The sequence below is a fragment of the Rutilus rutilus genome (genome assembly GCF_951802725.1).
Source record: "Rutilus rutilus genome assembly, chromosome: 7".
NCBI classification, from domain to species: Eukaryota; Metazoa; Chordata; class Actinopteri; order Cypriniformes; family Leuciscidae; genus Rutilus; species Rutilus rutilus.
This window is the reverse complement of record NC_140221.1, coordinates 13748922-13761968: the sequence shown is the minus strand read 5'-3', so window position 1 is coordinate 13761968 and position 13047 is coordinate 13748922. Positions and strand designations below refer to the sequence as shown.

General features: G+C 36.8%; 1 protein-coding gene across 3 annotated transcripts in view; it reads right to left on the bottom strand.

Annotated features, from left to right (window-relative positions):
• abr (ABR activator of RhoGEF and GTPase) overlaps positions 1-13047 on the bottom strand; it is a 331053-nt gene that overhangs the window by 139630 nt on the left and 178376 nt on the right. For all 3 annotated transcript variants that reach the window (XM_084412865.1, XM_084412866.1, XM_084412867.1), the window contains 2 exons: positions 5793-5900; positions 3846-3906 (listed from right to left, as the gene is read on the bottom strand). In XM_084412865.1, the coding sequence (XP_084268991.1) occupies positions 3846-3906; positions 5793-5900 (169 nt within the window). The remainder of the gene's footprint in view (positions 1-3845; positions 3907-5792; positions 5901-13047) is intronic.

The window sequence follows — 13047 nt, the reverse complement described above, 5'->3', positions numbered from 1 at the left end:
GCAGGACATCACTTTTGGCTACTACTGTAAAGCAGAATTGGAGCGCTTCTCTTTAACACAAAATATAGCTCCAGTTCAGATGCAACTGTCATAAAATGAGGGAACTGAAAAGTTTTTCAGACTAGCCAAGTTCTGAGTCAGAATTCAAACTTTTAACTCAGTAAAAATTATTCCGACGCATGTGCACTTTTAGTAAGGATCCTATGCACAGTTTTATAAATGAGACCCCAGGATCTTTCCACTGAGCTTTTACAAACTGAAGTGCAAATTTAGGTCATATTTCAAATCAAGTCATATTTACTTATAGAGCGCTTTATACAACACAGATTGTTTCAAAGGAGCTTTACATTAATAAACAGGAAAATAATGATTCAATGATGCAAACAGAGTTCAATTCTGCTGTAAAGCAGCTCTTAAAGAAAATAATGACATTGTTCAGCTGAGGTAAGTTCAGTTCAATAACTGTGTAAAGTTTATCAATTATGAAATTAGTTAAATTCAGCAATAAAGTAGCTCTGCAAAAAACAGTGATGTCATCGTCCAGCTCAATTCAGTTCTCATCCAATAGTGTCAGTACAGTCAAATTAATAATATTGCTGAATATTAAGTGTAAACAACTAAGCAAGCCAAAGGCAACAGTGACAAGGATGCCAAATTCCATCATCTGGAGAAGATTTTCCATCATCTGAAAAGATACCATCCCAGCGACGACACAGAGAAAATGAAAATACGGTCTCGTGTTAATCTGTGTTGATAGCAAAATGGCTGGTTTATATTTTGCACTTTTTACTCAAATTTCTACCAGTGAAATACCATAGTTTTTTTTTTTTTTATCATCTAACACTGAACTTTTTTTTTTTTATAGTTTGTACCTCTTCAAATATTTGAGATGTTTGCTGCCAAGTTACAAGGCAACCTAAATTCTAATGTTTTAAGGAAGAAAAAGCATGTTAGAACAGTTAAAAGTTATGTTATTCTATTTTTGTTAATAAAATATAGGCTATTCTAAAATTTAATTAATGAACTCTGGTTTCTCCAGGCTTAAGTCATCATCGGGATACTCTTCAATCTGGTATATCGATCAATATGAACAAATATTGTGATAATATTTTTTGCCACATAGCCCAGCCCTAGTTGATCTCCAAGAATGCAGTATATGGTAGGAGTGTGGCGAGATCTCGTGCCACCTTTTCACACTCGGAAAATAGAACTTGAAGGGTTAGTTCACCCAAAAATGAAAATTCTGTCATTAATTACTCACCCTCCTGTCGTTCCAAACCTATAAGACTTTTGTTTATCTTTCGGTACACAAATGGAGATCTTTTTGATGAAATCTGAGACTCTGTACTCTCCATTAACAGCTACGCAACTACCACTTTAACGCTTCAAAAAGATCGTAAAGCTAATATCCATATAAGTGGTTTAGTCCAAATTTTCTGAAAACATAAACAAGAAGCTCAACCGAACCTGCTTGACGCGCAAGAACAAATCTTATCGGTTCTTGCAGAAGCTCAAACGTGCTGTGTAACACATGAGAATGAACCTCATTGGTTCTTGTGGAAGCTCAAAGGTGCTGCGTAACACATGAGAATGAACCTCATTGGTTCTCGCAAGCATACTTGAGCTTCCGTTTACCACAAATGATGTGAGAGTTGATGTTTATGTGAATAAAAGCCTAAATTCAATCTGTTCATCATAAAAAGCAATCGTGTATCTTCAGAAAATTTGGACTAAACTACTCAATTCAAATGGATCAGTTTTACGATCTCTTTCTGAACTTTTTGAAGCGCTTTGAAGTGGTAGTTGCGTTGCTGTCAACGGAGGGACAGAAAGGACTCAGATTTCATCAAAAAGATGACCATTCGGTCCAAGACGATTAGTGTAGGGCTTTCACAAGACCTCGATTAAATTCTGGTTAAATTAAATGCCGGAAGTGGAGCATTCCACGGACGAGAAACCATGAACCATATTATTAGACCGTTTTCCAAGTCTTGCACGATATATTACAACAATTTTAAAAATCATAATCCAGCATAGCGCAGTGCTCTCATTTATAAACCTACACTAACACAGAACACATCAGTATCATCTTAAATATGCAAACTGTTGTTCATCACAATTTCAAAATAAAAGTTTGAACCCTCGAGTTTGCATGTTTTGATGTCCACATGTTCTTGTTCAAGAAATGACAGTGGCTGTAGCATTTCTATCATAAAGAAATGGCCAAATATTGAAGATTAGGTGGACACTTGAATTAAATGTTGTTTGGCCAATATTAAACAAGGATTTGATCATGCTGTAAAGTGTAACAATAACAATCACCAGGCCGTCGGTGCTATCTGCAGGTATTTGTTACAATGCATAATGTACATAAGTTGATTGTTTATAATATGTAGGCTATATTACATTATGTATTTGAACAGTGTTGTTCAATAAAACTATAAATTACTTGATTTTGATACTTTATGTAAACCAATTATTATTGCCTCTTGGTTATTATGTTATTTTGAGTCATTTTAAAGGGTATTCACTAGACCAATTATTCAATTACCAAAACAATTGTTAGTGACAGCCCTAGATTAGTTAAATGATAAGTTAAATGCACCTGCATTGTTTTGCATTTTGTGACTTTCAGTTGAATAAAAGACTCTTTTTCCAGTCATATTTTGTCATTAAAGATTCCTTAAATATAGTGTTTCTTAAAAATATTGTCTCGCCTCGTTCTCGTAAACCCAATATCCTGTATCGTCTTGTGAGCTAAGTTGTATCGTCACACCCCTTGTATATGGTATACAGTAGCTATGCGAAAGTGTGTTTAGTTGTTACTACATTGTGTATTTTAACATGGCTGGAATGCTGTATTGACCAATCAGAAGCCATAATCTGAACTATTTGTTTTATAAGTGCCATTGTTCTTAAGATCTTTCAACATTCTTAAAAATAAAGGTTCCAAAAGGGAGTTATCACAGCAATGTCATAAAAGGACCAACTTGGGTTCCCCAAAGAACCTTTCATTGAGCAGATTTTAAAAGAAACATTTTTCTCTTAGTATGAAAGAATATTTTACTAATCTAAATATATAATTTTACATAATAAAGAACTTTTGTAGTAAAGGCTCCAAATATCAAAGTATATGCACGATTACCATCCTGCTGCACTGAAATAAGATAACATTCTCCGGCAGAATTAGGCTCTAAAACAGTTTAACCTTCTGATCAGATAGCATTTGACAATTAAAACAAAAATCACAAAACAAACCACACAACAATCATGAATTGAGAGTCATTCAGATTATCAGCTTGTCAAATCATTAAAATGCAATACAGTTACCATAGGTGCAGTTACAACACAGCCGGAGAACTAGAAGAATCTCCATGACAAACTTCCACTGATCCTGCAGTCTTCTCTAAATGCTCTCTCACTACTTCCTTCTCATTCTGCAGCCCCTTTTATCCATCCCTCACAAACACGGCCAAGACAGCAAGAGAGAGAGAGAGACTCATACACTCCTGCTCTCCCACACTCCAAAACACTCAGAATGAGCAAGCACACACTCTTCCTCACACACACACACACACACACACACACACACGCACACACACGCACACACACACACACTTGAGTTGTGGATGCTGCATACACAAGTAGAAAGATGCAGAGCTGAACTCATTCTTAAGAGACACTGCTCACAGCTCACTTACGCATACATGACAATTCACTCTCGCAATGAACCATCAATCAACACATCAAATCACATACAAACAGATTCAGGCTTTAACATACTGTAAATACGGTTCGCTCATGCATGTCACACACACATCACAGATCAATAGATACACTCTTACCCTCCATGGTGGCGGTTGTGGTGCAGTCCTTGGATTCTTTTGGACCTTTAACTTTCAGATTCTGTCAACAGAAAAGATGCCTACTATAAGCACACACCAACACAAGTGCACATATATACAGAGCTCGCGTCTGGCTCAGAAAGCAGAATGTGACGTATACATCTTGAATGGAATAATGAAGAGAAATTTGATGCAGAAGGCTGCTTGTGTATGTGTATGTATGAGTGAATCCATCAAGCTTGAGGATGATAGCTAGATGTGATGTGATTGTGAACATGCCACCACAATGTGTATGTAATTATGTAATTTTGCCTGTTATATCAAAGCAAAATCTAGATGAAAAACTAGATGTTTAATACTCTGCATGTCTAATTCTTAGGGTTAAAGGTGGGGTATGTGATTCTCTTTTTTGTCCATTTTTTCTAAATCACTTGAAATCCTATTCCTAACCCACTTACAGCCACTGAGTTAGAAGCACTGAAATGAAAATTAAGCAATTTAATCATCTGTGGAACGGGCAGGACTCGAAAAACTCCAGCCAATCATTTCCAAGACCATCTAGAATCATTGGACAGTAAGTTCGTCAATCAAACGGTCGTACCATCCCCCCCCCTCCCCCCATCCCCCTCCCATGTTCTTCGAATGGGTGGAGTCAGGGCTAGCGTTGGAGGAAAGAAGGTAGGACCATTTGAGTTGTGTATTTTCAAAATCTTCCGGCCGTTTTGCAAATCCCATACCCTACCTTTAAGTGTTTGTTCAAATTATAATTTTAGTAATTCCCACAGATCGTGCTCACACCAAAAGCGCGTGCACCACTCTCATAAAGCAGCCTCTCAAACAGCTTGAGAATACAAAAAGTAATTTTTCATGGCTTATTGCTTAAACGGTCAAATACATGCCAAATTGTCAAAATGCCCCTCTTGCAGATTATTCAGATAAATACAGTGAGATTTGGGGCCCTATTTTAACGATCTGAAACGCAAGTATCAAACGCGAAACGCAAGTAACTTTGTGGGTGGATCTCGGCGCAAATCTAAAATGGGTTGGTCTGAAGTAGCAACATTACTCATAGGTGTGGTTTGGGCGTAATGTGCAATAAACCAATCAGAGTGTCATCTCACATTCCCTTTAAAAGCAGGCGCGCTTGTTCCATGGCGGATTGCTATTATAACGGCGGATTTGCCAGGCGCACGCCAGGAGCAGTTCACAGCCGAGGAGACCAATGTTCTCGTCACGGCCGTAAAAGACAGAGAAGTGACATCGCATGTGGATGGGATGGCATTGTTGGAATGCAAATAGTTGAGAGAAAACGCATTGTGTAACAGAATATTGGATCTGTGCACTTAAATTCACTGCAGCCTGATAAACCTTCTGCTGTCTGTCATGTTAATCAAAGAACAAAAGACAAACAGAAAATAATTTGCTGCTCTTGGCGGAATAACTTTTGTAGCTTTAATTGAAAGCATTAATCTGTATTTCATTTTTCCAATGAAGACTATCCAGTGTTATTTTACATTTGATTACTTTAATTTCTGAATTATTTCTTACCTGAATACTACTGTTAGACCCACCTGAAAAACTTAAAGCCATGTTTATTTCATTTGTCTCTTTATTTCTATTGTATTTATTTGTGCTATCGTTTGCAATTTGCTTATTTGCTCTTATTTTATTACTGACTGTTCACTTTTCTTTTTTTTCATTTAGTTCAACGATTCAAATAAAGCCTCCCTGTTCTGTGTGTAAACGATTGCAACACAATGACCCAAATTATCAAAAAATTATAACAAAATTAACAAATTATCTGTATCGCGGTATATGAGGCAGTTTTCCCTGTGGTATTAGAAAATGGTTAGGAATATCGATCATTTTCAAGGTATCGTTTCAAAGTTGGAAATTCCAGTATCGTGACAACACTAGTGCAGGATGGTCGGAGGTAGATGACCTCACCTCAGAAATCTTCTGAAATTGGATGTTGGCCTGGCTGCATTTCTCTGCCGTCTCCACTGCGACTTTATAGTTGTCCACAAAAGCTTTGTACACACCGAGCTGACTGGCCTGAGAAATAAGCAGAGGAAAAAAGGTGGTAAATGCAGTACAAACACACACACACAAAAAGGCTTTTCACACTGTGCTTAACCACGGCTTATTGTCATTCTAAAGACCGCTTTTAACCCCGGGTAAAGGTACATTTCACATTTGTAATTTAGAAGCAGGGTTAGCACCGCGTGTTTTCTTTCCTTAAAAAGTAACTGAATTTGTGATGTGATTAAATAATTGTACGCAATTAGATGAGGATTTTTTTTTTTTTTTTGCATTAAAAACTTTTCACAGACCAAATATATATGTATATTGAAATCATGAAATCTGCCAAATGAACAAAAACTAAAGTAACACTTTACATAAGGTTTCATTAGTTAACATTAGTTAACTACTTCTCCCTGAGGAAAAATTTTATTCATTTATTGCTATAGGAGAGGAAGAATTTTGCAAACTCGTTAATTCATCTAAATCGACAACATGTATGTTAGACCCTATACCGACGAAGCTACTGAAAGAGATGCTCCCAGAGGTCATAGATCCTCTTCTTAATATCATTAATTCATCTTTGTCTCTAGGATACGTACCAAAAACCTTTAAGCTGGCTATGATTAAACCACTTGTTAAAAAAAGCAACTTGATCCTACAGAATTAGTCAATTACAGACCAATCTTGAATCTGCTTTTTCTGTCAAAGATATTAGAAAAAGCAGTATCCTCACAACTGTGTTCCTTTCTTGAAAGAAATGATATCTGCGAGGATTTTCAGTCAGGATTTAGACCGTACCATAGTACCGAGACAGCTCTCGTTAGTCACAAATGATTTGCTCTTATCATCCGATCGTGGTTGTATCATACATCTACGCTAATTTTAATGTCTTTGTTTATCCCGAGGTTTTCCTGCAGCCTGTCGGATCCAGGCCGTATAAAATAAAATTCTGTATCAAAATGTATAAGGAAAGACCAGTACTTTGTTTAGGCTTGGTTTGTAGGGAATTACAAACCTGCGCACATATATTCAAACGCACATAACTATAGAACCAATTTGTAATGCGCATGTGAACGCCATCAGCGTTTATCACAGGTTCGCGTTTAAAGTCTGTGTAGAGAGAATGGTGTCGTCTTAGCAGCCCCTAATTTAATAACAAATGAGCATTGCGACGGAAGCGAATCAATCAAAACTAACTTTAGCTGGAAAATAACTTTATTAAAGAACCGCTATAAAGCCAAAACAATCTATGTTACCTTAAATTATACGTTTATCTCTGTAAAGCTGCTTTGAAACAATCTACATTGTTGAAAGCGCTATATAAATACAGATGACTTGACTTTACTTTAGTTCACATGAGATGAACAAGAATGAACAATATTTCTACAGCATTTATTAATCATTGTTAATGTTAATGTCAACATGTAGTAATACATTATTAAAATAAATCATTTTTATTTGTTAACATTAGTTAATGCACGGTGAACTAACAATGAACAACTAGATTTGTATTAACTATCATTAACAAAGATTAATAAATAGTGTAACAAATGAATTGCTCATTGTTAGTTCATGTTAATTAATACATTAACCACTTCTCTTTTTAGATCCTTTTCTTAAAATCATTAATTCATCTTTGTCATTAGGATGTACCAAAAACATTTAAGCTGGCTATTATTAAACCTCTTAAAAAAAAAAAAAAAAACTTGATCGTAGAGAATTAGTCAATTACAGGTCAATCTCAAATCTAACCTTTCTGTCAAAAATACTAGAAAAGGCAGTTTCCTCACAACTATGTTCCTTTTTAGAAAGAAATGGTATCTGTGAGGATATCCAGTAAGCATTTAGACCGTATCATAGTACTGAGACTGCTCTCAGAGTTACAAATGATTTGTTCTATCATACGTATCCGATCGTGTTTGTATCTCTCTATTAGTGTTACTGAATGTTAGTGTTGCATTTGATACCATCGACCACAACATTCTTTTGAATAGACTTAAAGCAACGACAGTGAAGGTCGAGAGAGGACAGGCCTGAACTATTTTGAACTTTCTGAAATGTTTCTATTTTATTATATGTGGCAGCAGTTGTCCATGAACGGCCTTTTGTTTTGTATTTGTTTATTTATTTATTGAAAGTCTTTAAACGTTAGCTAGTTCCCACCTCTTTCTTCCCACAACAACATCCTGCGTTACAATCATATCGATCACAAGTTCAGAATGGAGTACCGCAAGGCTCAATACTAGGACCCTGTACATGCTACCCTTGGGATAACAGGAAATTAGGAATTAGGAAGCATTGCATTAGTTCTCACTATTGTGCTGATGATCTATCTATAAATAGGTCTATATTTTTCCGTGCCCTAACTAAAATTTCCAATTTCCAATATTAACGGAATGCATAGCTGATATAAAAAATTGGATGACTAGTAATTTCCTACTACTAAATAAAATATAAACAAAACCTCTGCACGTATTAACCCAGAATACTGTCTAACACTTGATGGCTGCTCTTCGTCGGTTAGGAACCTGGGTGTGCTCTTTGGTACCAATCTTTCATTTGAAAACCACGTTTCTAGCATCTGTAAAACCGCATTCTTCCATCTTAAAAATATATCTAAATTACGACATATGATTTCAATGGAAAATGCGGAACTGTTAGTTCATGCGTTCATGACATCCACGGCTAGATTATTGTAATACTCTACTGGGTGGTTGCCCTGCACCATTAATAAACAAACTCCAGCTGGTCCAAAACGCAGGAGCTAGAGTTCTTACTAGAACCAGGAAGTATGACTATATTAGCCCGGTTCTGTCAACACTACATTGGCTCCCAATTAAACATTGTATACATTTTTAAATCTTGCCGATTACTTACAAAGCACTAAATGGTTTAGCTCCCCAGTAGAGGCTGACATTTTTTCAGGGAATCCCGCGGGATGGGAAACAAAATCACTATTAATCACGGGATTGGGACGGGACAGGAAAAAATATCAGCGGGAGTGGGCGGGACCGGGAATCGTAATAAAACTATGATACCCAACTTTACACACAAATATACAGTTTCTATAAATAAACTCTATATTTAAATTTTGAACTAAATTCTATTTGCCCTTTCTCTTTATGCTCTCCTGTTTGCTTTGGTGTGGCTGGTAAAGTGATTGACGTGCTCCACACATGCATGAGACACACGCTTTTCACACGCTCTCACGCCACACATCCATTTTCTCACGCACAGAAAAATCGCGAAGCAAAGAGGACACGGAGACCGACAGACTAGACAGAGCAGGTTACTTTATGATATAAAAAAATCTCAGCTCTCAGATTCTGTAAATTTTATTACGAAATTCAAACAATAAATACCGTTTTGGCGCTTGTAAATGTTATGTGACAGATCCCTAGCGCACGTGAACCGATCATCTCTACTAGCTAATAGTAAAAAAACACGAATGAACACTGAAAGATACAGTACAACTTACCGAAATGTATATTCCTCATACATAATATCGATCAATCAGTGTTTTTCATCAGCGTGAAGAGGTCAATAACATAGCTGGAGAACAATTATGTCACATTTACCTCAGGAAATCCATTTAATGAACATAATATAGGCTATAGCACATAGTTGGCAAGAAAAAAAATAGCTATAGAGAGTATTTTGCTAAATATGTGTTCTATATTACATATTTATTATATTTTTACTTGTATCATTAAATAAAGTTGTTATTATAATAATAAAAAAAACGCATTATATTTATTTTGAGTTATTTTTAACCTTAAATAATAGCCTACTACCAGCTGATAGGGCTCTCTGTATGTTTACAGCATTAGGTGAGTTGTTTTTTTCTTGAGAAAAAAATAACGCCTATCTTGTGTAGCCTACCTAATATTTATCCAAATGAGTCAATATTATATTAAATCACAATAATTGAATTGAATTGAAATAATAAAAAAGCGTAGCTTACCAGAAATTGTACCATGTAAACATTGTAACATGTTGTCACTAAACCTAATAAAAATCAGTTTAGTCACTAAAATGTTAGTGACAATCACAATACACTTATTGTGATGCTTTTTTTTTTTTACTGTAACTGACAGATTCCGGTAAAAAAAAACCCCACACGGGAGTGGGAGGGAATAGGAGTCATTCTTCTGTGATTGGGACGGGATTGGATGTTTTTTCGTGGGATTGGGACGGGACAGGATTTTTTTTGTGGGAGTGGGACGGGAGAGGTTTGAAAATACACTCCCGTGTCACCCTCTACTCCCCAGTACTTAAACAAGCTCTTAACGCATTATAGTCCTTCACATCTACTGCGAACTCAAAATGTATACCTAGAATATCAAAATCAACTGCAGGAGGTAGATCCTTTTCCTATTTAGCACCTAATCTTTGGAATAGTCTTCCTAGTATTATTCGAGAAGCAGACACACTCTGTCAGTTTAAATCAAGACTAAAAACACATCTCTTTAACCTGGCACACACATAGAACATTATACATTTCTAATATTCAAATCAGTTAAATGAGTGTTAGGCTCCATAAACTAGATCAGCCGGAACCGGGAACACTTCCTATAACACCCGATGTACTTGTTACATCATAAGAAGAATGGCATCTAGGCTAATATTAGTCTCTCTGTTTATCTCGAGGTTTCCTGTAGTCATCCGGATCCGGGCCGTAACCAGATCAGATGGTGGACCGGTGCCTAGACACGACCACAACGCATGATGTAGTCAGCCGGATCCGGGCAGTATCCGGATCAGATGGTGAACCTGCGCCTAGACACAAACACAACGCATCCCTAAAGTGCCAGCAGAAATTGTGTCAACTAGACTCTCCCCTGTGAAGGCTTCATCAACATGACAGCCATAAGCACTTATCATCTACAAATTCGTCTCCATACCAGCATGATGACTCCAACCTTCAACAAGATGGAACTGGATAATATTCTGAATGTTCTGATCCAATCTGACTTCTGACCTTTAAGGCTGTCTGAACCATAATCATACACAGATCGTTTTGTTGGCCAGATGAGAACTGGCCCCCCGACTCAGCCTGGTTTCTCCCAAGGTTTTTTCTCTATTCTGTCACCTGATGGAGTTTTGGTTACTTGCCAATGTCGCCTGTTGTCGCCTTTGGCTTTTGGCTTGCTTAGTTGGGGAAACTTAATATTCAACAATATTATTGATCTGCCTGCATTGACACCATTAAATGAGAACTGAACTGAGCTGGACGATGACATCACTGTTTTCTCCTAAGCGGCTGTATTGATAAATGAACTAAATTAACTTTTTTACAACAAAAATGAACCATCACAGAACTTACTTAAGCTGGATTATGACACTATTTTCTTCTAGATCTGCTGTACAGCCAAAACAGACTTTGTTGCATTATTTTCCTGTTATCACTATAAAGCTGCTTTGAAACAATCTGTATTGTAAAAAGTGCTATATAAATAAAGATGACTTTACTTGATTTAACAAATGAGACCTTATTGTAAAGCGTTACCAAAACTAATTCTGTAATGCTATTATGGCCTTTTTTTTTAACTAACGAAGCGTTAAAAAAAAAAGAATTATAAAAGGTGCTAAACACAGTAAGTCCATGCAATCTTTTAAATCAGAATCATATATTCTTAAATACCAGGGAATACTAATTTTACATACAGTTCACCGTGAATATGACATAAATGGTTTGCAAGGTTTGTGGAATTAAATGTTTAACTGTGGAATTAAATATACTGGCCATGGCGATATATTGCCTGACGACTATTTCAGATTTAACAAAGCAAAAAGATCTAAAGCACTGTCATTCAAACTCTGCCTTGATCTCTGCTCTCTCTTTCTTCTTCCCATTGTCTTTTATGATCCATCTTCTCTGTTGTGATTCATGACTTCTGTAAAGTTATGGATTGCTGTATATTTGTGTCCTGAGTTAAGAACTGCATGATGAGAGCCTGTGTTCTCAACTTCCATCCCAGCATGCTCCTCTCTCCCACTGCTCGGGAGAAGTCTGGAAGACAACACATCACATGGACGTGCCATCGTCGCCTAGCAACCCTGCATCAAGCACTCTGACTTTTCATCAAGTAAAACACAGACAACAGCTGATACGCGCATACACGTCACCAAGATGCAAAAAGAGGAACATTTGATGTGAAGAGAGAAGCATTTGTGTGAAGAGATGGCCAGAGAGAGTGAGTAACAGAGAAAGAAAGAGAAGGGTGACTAATAGAGAGAAACTATTGCCTCCAATCCACTCCATCTGAATTTGCTCATCCTAAATCTTTCATTCTGTTCAAAAACAAAACTTTTTTTCCTTGTCTCTTTTATGCTTTGTCTTTTTGCTGAGTTTCTAGAACAATAGAGAGCCTGTTAACTGAACCACTCTCACAATGTTTTTCTAATCACACGCACGAGTGTGTGTGTGTGCGTGTGTGCATGTGTGTGTGTGTGTGTGGAGAAAACTCAGATGTGTCATTGAAATTAAAACACCTGCCAACCCCGCCAAATGCAGGTGAAAATCCACTATGGTGAGTAACGCATATCAATACACTATTCAATTTGGCGGGTTATGATTCATAAATTATGTTCTATCACTTTGCATGGCAATGCTATTACAGCCCTTCCCCTAAAAGGATCCTCAAATATTAGCAAAACAACGCATAAAGAGGGTCGCACACTGAGAGAAACGCAGTGCAGCGCCACATCTTTAAAATTCGAACACAAGAACGTAGCCTACCGACATCACCACAGGAGATTGTGTATTATGCATTTTTCAGTAACAGGTTTGTTTTTGTGGCTTGAATAATATGATTCATATAGGCCTAGAGAAACAATATAGGTCACACTTTTTTATCTCCGTTTGCGCAGGGTTTTTTTTTTTTCAAATACCTTAATAATATATATATATATATATATATATATATATATATATTCATATATATAATATATTCAAACTTATTGACAGCACTTTGTTCATTCTTGAAGTGAACCTGTATTATTATTAGATTCACCATTTTGGACAGCCACATTGAACTTGAGAATGCGAGTACAGAGTGACACGACCGGTGTGCGATAAACCTGCCTGTGAGATGTCCGAGGTGCGGACCGGCGCTTCCCATCTGCTGTGCGACCGATCAACGCTCCGGCAGAGCCCTATAGGAGACAATTAAGA